The following is a 7,562-nucleotide window of genomic DNA, read 5'->3' as shown; positions in this document are numbered from 1 at the left end:
GATGTAGAAACAATGCAACAATATTCCTTTCATTTTGGGAGGATCTTCGTAATTAGATGTTGAGTAATAATATAAATATACGAGCTTTGATATACAACAATATTAAATTTGCTCATAACGTTGTGGATACAAAATTGGAATTCATGATTAACAACCTGATCCTTATTGCCAAATATTACAAGTGCAATTTAAACAAATGTAATTTTTTAAAAATTGCTCCTAGACGTATATATTTTCCAAACAGTGACGTTTTTCCTCAGCTCTTCGAAAAAGAGCTGAGGAAAGAATGGTAAATGGCAAAGAATGGCAAAGAATGGTGCTTTTCTCTATAATAGTATATCCCATTCAATTTTTGACATGTCTATTATTTTATACATATGTATCTTATGTATAAAATATAACACATATCTTATACATATCTATTATTGTTCTATGTTTACTCATATTTTTAAATTTATTTATTCATTCATTCATTTAAATTTTTATTCTGTACTATGCTGGGACAAACAAAATGTTCGCCCCTTAGGGGACCAATAATGTATTATCTTATTATCTTACTTGCTAAGATGGTAAATATGCTTTATGTTTTTTTCTAATGTCATTATTCACTTATTGTGTTATACGGCTTTTGCACTACCTTCCCCTCTCTCTTTTCTCATTTTTATGACTGCTGTTAGTCACTCAAAATATTTGCATTAGAATTCTGTATTATTGTAAGATATGTCTATTTGCAATAAAGTTAATTGAAAAAAAAACGTTTCAAACGGAAATTAGCAATAGCAAGTAGCCCTATTTCGAGAAAGCTGCTAAAATATGATTCTATATGATTCCACAGAACATGAAGCAGCGTTCATAGATGCATATATCGTACTCCTGTTCAGCGTAACTGGGACGGACACTAGTTGCCACAAATCACAAACAACTAGAAGTCAAATCTCTGGCCATTCAGTTTTAGCTAGGCGAGCTAACTGATCATTGAAACCATAGAAACGCCTTTTTAGTCACGTGCCTGAGATTGCCCAATAGGAAGGACGCATCGTATTTAAAGTGAAGCGGTGGCTGTTGGAAGCTACACTACAGTTTTGTACCACAACAAGCTGGCAACGAGGAGAGGATTAACGACAAAGAAGGAAACACAAACAGCGTCTCTTGGAACTCGGCGTCAAGAAGGTGGGTGATAACGTTTCGTTGTTCTTATTACTTTCTGCATAGTGTTCTTTTGAATTGCTTCAAGCTTGTAACCTGTCCATTTAGTTATAAGTAACGTGAGCTAACAGAAGCTAACGGCCATCTTGGTGTTGGTCAGCGGTTAAATCAACGGACACTTTAACTGAAATATTTAAACTGAAACTACTCTAAGTGTGATCGATGTAAACGTGCATTTGGGTAAACAATGCGGCGCTTCTCAACTCTTGCACTTTCAGCAGGTAATTCTATATTCATGTGTATCATGGTAACTTATAACTCATTTACTTTATCAGAAAACTTTAAGTACAATAATAACTACTCTTAAAAAACACTGAAGCTGTATTCAAGCATACTAATGGAAAATTCAGTGGGAGGAAAAACTGCACTGCCAAAAGTACCAATACTTGGTGGAAGGATCTAGGTAACACTTTTGGACTGGCCAGAAACTTTATGTATCATCATAGCTACTATTCTGCGACTTTTGGAAACATCCCTTTTTCTACACACCTAATGACTGGCTGTTTACCAGGCTATTGCAGAGCTGAGTGACTGCTGATGAAGGAATTTTGATTCAGGTGTGTTGAAGAAGGGATGACTCTACAAGTAAAAGGTTAATTTGTTGTTTAAGGTAATTTATTTTTTTAAGTCTGAGTTCTGAATGTTTTAAAGTGTCAAAGATTTGCAGTCAAGTAGCTTGGTTTAAGAGAATTGTCCTATTATCTGGACTTAAAAAATACATTAAATGGGTGTTTCAATTTGTAACTGGTAAGAATAAGTTTCCACCAAATGGTAGAACTATTATCATATTAAACTTCATGGCTTCAAGTGCTGGACTATGTTTAGTTGCTTGTGAACCATAATCAATGAAACTTCAATCAACTTTTTTTTTTTTAAAGGCACTCATCAAAAAATGATGACTGGTGTCTATAATTTTGTTAAAGTAATTTGAACTGCCTTGCTGCTGAAATGTGCTATACAAATAAACTTGACTATATGGACTAATGCTTCAATTTTGTTTTGTAGAATTAAACTGATTAAATGTTTGGCCCCAGGATGTTTTCATTGCCGTCAAAATTGTTTTTAAGAGCCCTATTGCATTTTTTTTATTTTTTTCTAAATAAACGTTACTATTTGGGGGCTGCTGCCTTTTTCTGTGACTTTGAGCTCAGCTTTATACCTTGCTGCATCAATTGGGAGCTGTTCTTGCAGGCGGAGTGTGTTGGCTGACAGTCCTTGACCTTTTTAATATTAAAAATAATCTAAGGTGTCTGTAGTTTTCTGCAGAAACTAATGCATAACTGTTTCCAGATACAATGGCGAGCATAATCTTTGCAGAGCAGGAAAATGCACAACTTCATGGATCTTCACAGAATTTGCGCCGGCGACTTAAATCTGTTCCAGGTATTCAACTTTTTTTTTTTTTTTTTTCTCTCAACCCTTGCAAGAATACATTAACTTTTGTTTCCACAACCAGAGAAACTAAAGTCTCCTATGATGGCCAAAACGATGGCCACACCGCTCTCATCTGGCCGCAAGGCTTTTGGTGTGGTGGGCAACAGGATTTCAACACCAGCCGTCGAAACGCAGGAGAAGAAACTCGTAAAACCACAGGTTGGAGGTCTAACTTCAGTTTTTCTTCTCTTTAATTCAGTGATCAAAAGCTTGTTTTTGTTCCCACTAGGAAACAAAAGCGACTCTGACGCCTCAGACCAAAGTGGAGGAATATCCAGAAGTTGAGCAGTTTATCCCTTATGACCCATTAGGTGAACCAATCAATATCTCGACTTAATGCTGCCAAATAATTAGGAATTGCTTTTTTAACTTTACACTTGAGTTTGTTTTTTTTAAGGCTTGCAGGCAAATGCTCCTTCATCCTAGAGTTGTCATGGTTTTATCTGAAGCACTTGACCACAATGTTTTCTTGAATTGCTTTATTTCAGACTTTCAGAGGTACAGTGTACCTGATGATCTGATTCCTCTTAGCTGCATGGCTCTGTCTGGGTTGGCTTGCTTTCCGCACAGATGTCCTGATCTGGATGAGGAAAAGATGAAAGAGCTCCCATTCCTTTCCCCTGTGGAAATGCCCGAGTGTCCAGGTATGAACTCGGTGGTGGTAGATTTCTGAAGTGTTTCACTATTGACACATTTCAAATCAAATTGTCTGACTCAGATTTACATTTCAGATGCCTTAGAGACATTGACTGTCTGAAAACTCCTCAGTAATTAAAACTCTTTACTCTTCCTAGTACAGATGGTTTAATCTTACATTACCGTTTCCAGTTTGATATTGAAATCTCTTAAGCCAGTTTTGTCACAGCACCTTAAAACGGGATATTGCAAACAAAATTTACAAATTGTGAAACAATATAACATTTCACATAAAAAATGTGAATCTTATGAAAACATTTTCAGTAAAACTGTTTTGAAATGGCTAATGGTGTTTTCCAAACATCTGTCTTTAGCTCCCATTTTTATTTTTCATTAATGCGACTGAATTTAAAATGCATTTATACAGCATCCTCCAATAAAGCTGGGTTTTTTAAAGCCTTTATTGAAGACTTATTGTAGTAACACAGGTGGTCATTGGTACAGTAGGTGGTGTAAATATAGAAAGTCACTTGATGCAAGTACTTGACAATCAGGCTAGATGAAAGGTCTTTTTTCTTGCTTTTTCAGGAAATGTTTTTTCCTTTCACAGATGGTGGGGGGGGGGGGGGGGGGGGGGAAACTCGCATCATCTTATGTTTAAAAACATGGTGGCTTATATTACATGCATGATTAATCCTGTCTGGACTCTACATGTTCTGCATTGGGCTTTCTAATAACCTGCAGGTCACTGGACTAATCATTACAGCTTGTGACTCTGAGTTTTTTCAAATCAGGAGGAAAATGCACTGTGGCAAAAACTCTGGCTAATTTACCAACGTATTTAAAACATTTTAAATGATGCCACAATTATGCAGAATGTCCATCTGTATAACAGTTTTAAAGCTCTTAGTCATAATCAGTATTTATGATGCCGGGGTTAACTCAAATGTTACTGCAGTGAAAATCTTTTTATAAAACGCATTTCTGTTCAGACAGTGATTTGGTAAGGTAACTTGGGCTCAGATGTAAAATTTTGGACTCTATTTTAAAAGTAGGGTGGTATTATTTTAATGCATGCTTGCGTTTAAATTAATTGTAGCCGTTTGCGTCTGGAGCACATGTAGGCGTATCATTAACCCGACTGTCTCTGTTTTCAGCCGACTACACGGAGCTGACAGAGTTCCTTCAAACTATTGACGAGCTTACTGAACTTCCTTCAGAACCTGAGTTTTGATGCATTTATTAATGCTCTGTATTTTTGTCTCTAATAAAGTTGTTTTACCACGTTCTCATTGGCTGCAGTTTCTTTTTTTTTTGGTAAGGCTGGGAAAGTATCAGGGGAATAAACTGAGTGTTACTTCCTGCTTTAAAGTCCACCCGTGGTCACATGTGAGGGATTCTTGCTGTTGGGTTTTGTCAGAGATTAGAATGAACTTTGTCTCTGTTCCTCTTTACAAAGGAAAGCAGGATCTCCGGTTTTGTCTCGTTATGAACTTTATCAACTAAAAGTATGCCTCTTTTCATCTGGTTGGGTTATAATTAAAATGGAGAAGGTGTGCTTTTATGGACAATCTTGCGTTTGGTGGCAGGACAGGTGAGTTAATACTGGTGTGTTTGACACTAAATGGCTGCTAGAAAGGGGAAGTGTTATGACTTTTGAAAACAAAACTTCCTTATGGGTATATTCTGCCCACTTTATTTTAAATGCATTTTCCCCCCTCTCGACACAGGAAATGAGGGAAATTATTGGCGTTTATTATCCGAGACATCTTCAGGGTGTAGTCTAAAGGAAGTAGCCTGGGAGCTGCAGTCAGGCAGGCGGTATGTATTGCAGCGGCTCGGAACCAGCTGCCCCCGAACAGACTCCCGGACAGGGCTCCATTGTGGAGCGGCTGTCTCGGTATGGCATGCAGGTCATGCCCGGAGCCTCCCCGCGTAGGTCGAGGCTGCAGAGGCAGCAAGAAGTCACCGACGGCTGCGCTCCGGAGAGAGAGTCCGTCCCGCTGGTTCTGCGCAGAAAGTACCTGAAGGAGCTTCTCCTGAGCCGGGCTTCCAGCAGCGGAGTGGGGTACTAACATTTACTAAGCTTTTGAGAAATATGTGCTGCGCTGTACTTGAGTAATTTTATTGTGTATCGCTACTCTTGAGTAAAATTTCTGGATTCTGTCAACTGAACATGTTTTAGCCAAAAATTCACAAGACACAAACCTGCAGATTGTTGGTTTCAAACGTTTATACAAAAATGTCCACTTTACGTTTTGGTTCGTCTATGTAATTTTTAAATTAAATGCATACGAAATTATCAAATACTTGTTTTAGTCGTGACTTATTGAAGGGCTACTTTTAACGTGAGTAAAAATATGTTGTAGTGCTACGCTAAATACAATTTTTGGATACTCTGCCCACTGAGTTAACTTCACTGGGGAAAAACATGATTTTTTTTCAATTATTGAAAGAAACTGATTTAGAAAATTTTTTTGCCTGATATGAATTGTCATTTTCGCCTTTAAAATACCGAAACTTGGTAGCGGTGATACTGTTACTCTAATTTGTGGGTCGTCTGTGCAGCAGCGGGTTGCTGCAGAGCCTCTCCCCGGACCAGGAGGACTCGGACTGGGCTCTGTATCCCATGGAGCACGCCTGGATGCTCCTGGCGGTAGAGGGGAACTACGAAACCATCCTGGACTTCATCTCCGAGGACCCGCAGCTGCTGACCCGGCGGGACTTCATCAGCGGATACTCGGTGCTGCATTGGCTGGCCAAGCGGGGACAGGACGAGATCCTGCTGAAGCTGCTGCGGTTCGCGGAGCGTGCGGGCTTTGCGGTGAATGTGAACCTGCGGGGCAGCGGCGGGCTGACCCCGCTGCACGTCGCCAGCATGCAGGGCCAGTTCGCGGTCGTCAAGCTGCTGGTCGGGGCTTTCGGCGCCAACGTGGACGCGATGGACTACAACGGGAAGCGGCCGTGGCAGTACCTGCGGAAGGACGCCCCGGTGGAGATGAAGGAGCTGCTGGGCACCTGGGACGAGGAGCACAGCTGCGGCTGTGCGCAAAACTTCAACAAGAACGTCAACAACAACTGCGCTGGCGCAGTGAGCGTGGCCGCATGCGATGAGGCGGATGGCGAAGAAACTGAAGAAGTGAGTTACTTTGACAGAGCCAAGAGAGGCAGCTGGAGGTTCGAGTCTCTAAGGAAGCTGAAATCCTCCTTTTCATTTGTTAGAAGCAAAACTTGAGATTATGCCGTACTTTAAAGGGCCAGTGTTCTGTAAAATCAACCTATTTTAAGGTTTACATGTTATAATGTTACACATCAAAAACCTACCTGGAGTGTTTTGAGAAACCATTTAATCTCCATGGCAACCACTCAGCTGTGGAAAACACCTGTGTGGACCTAGCCCCGCCTTCGAGACGCAGCTCCACCTCAGTTTTCAAGTTTCTTTCTCCCAGAGCAGGCCTCTATCAGTCTGCTCCTTCAGACTAGCCAGCAGCAATTAGCAAACACCTGGTAGAACTAAGCATCTGCTGAGCTCCTTATATGAGCTACTTCTCAAAGCAACAGTAAAGGTGTTGTTAAAGGGGCAGTATGATGTCAAATCAATTATTCTGAGCTTTATTTCATCTTCCCTCATCAAAAACATAACTGGAGTGTTGCTTTGATCCTTTAATCTCCACGGCAAACATTTAGCTGCACAACACGCCTGGTTGGACTTAGCTCCACCTTTGAGGACGTAGCTCCTCTTCAGAGCTGCAGGTTTCAAGCTTCCACCTCACAGAGTAACCCTCCCCACCCACCACTGCCTCACTCAGCTCCTTCAGACTAGCCAGCAGCAATTGGCAAACACCTGATAGAACTAATTTAATGAGCTACTTCTCATTTTCTTAAAGAGACAGAGGCCTAATTTTAAGACGTTACATTACGAAGTCATTTGACTTGTACATGATTTTTTTTAAAAACGGAAGGCCATTATCAGATAATGGCACCATGTGCCTGGAAAATACGTATTGCCCCTTTAAAATATGTAAACATGCATGTTTTGGTAATTACATCTCTTCAAACATGTTATTACCTATTGTCGAAGTTTTTTTGTTTTTCCTCTAAATGATCTTTAGCTAGTAGAAAAACCAAATCAAATTTAAAATTTCTGCTGATCCATTGTGTTTATGAGCAAAAATCAAATGTATATTTTTATTTACTGCTGTCGGATTAGAAAGTCCAATTACCAAATCATGCGCAATGTGCAGTCAATTAAAATTTACATTATGGATCTGCTTTTACAGTAAGTT

At 39.9% G+C, this 7,562-nt stretch overlaps 2 protein-coding genes across 3 annotated transcripts; both read left to right on the top strand.

The window, feature by feature from the left end:
• Positions 1–1,030: 1,030 nt before the first annotated feature.
• On the top strand, positions 1,031–4,564 carry LOC102217509 (securin-like). The gene is made up of 6 exons (XM_005799535.3): positions 1,031–1,170; positions 2,497–2,589; positions 2,663–2,799; positions 2,870–2,951; positions 3,129–3,284; positions 4,434–4,564. The coding sequence occupies exons 2-6, from the start codon at positions 2,502–2,504 to the stop codon at positions 4,508–4,510; spliced, it is 540 nt and encodes a 179-aa protein (XP_005799592.1). The 5' UTR covers positions 1,031–1,170; positions 2,497–2,501; the 3' UTR covers positions 4,511–4,564.
• Positions 4,565–4,627: 63 nt separating this feature from the next.
• On the top strand, positions 4,628–6,819 carry sowahd (sosondowah ankyrin repeat domain family member D). Of its 2 annotated transcripts, none has more exons than XM_023329036.1 (3): positions 4,628–4,870; positions 5,007–5,344; positions 5,848–6,819. In XM_023329036.1, the coding sequence occupies exons 2-3, from the start codon at positions 5,100–5,102 to the stop codon at positions 6,509–6,511; spliced, it is 909 nt and encodes a 302-aa protein (XP_023184804.1). In that variant the 5' UTR covers positions 4,628–4,870; positions 5,007–5,099; the 3' UTR covers positions 6,512–6,819. The 2 variants fall into 2 exon arrangements, with proteins under 2 accessions (XP_023184804.1, XP_005799637.1); XM_005799580.2 differs by having other exon boundaries at positions 5,845–6,819.
• The last annotated feature ends 743 nt before the right edge of the window (positions 6,820–7,562 follow it).

Source organism: Xiphophorus maculatus, chromosome 23 (assembly GCF_002775205.1).
Source record: "Xiphophorus maculatus strain JP 163 A chromosome 23, X_maculatus-5.0-male, whole genome shotgun sequence".
Lineage (NCBI taxonomy): Eukaryota > Metazoa > Chordata > Actinopteri > Cyprinodontiformes > Poeciliidae > Xiphophorus > Xiphophorus maculatus.
Note: the sequence above shows the minus strand (reverse complement) of the source record. Positions and strands in the feature narration are given on the sequence as shown.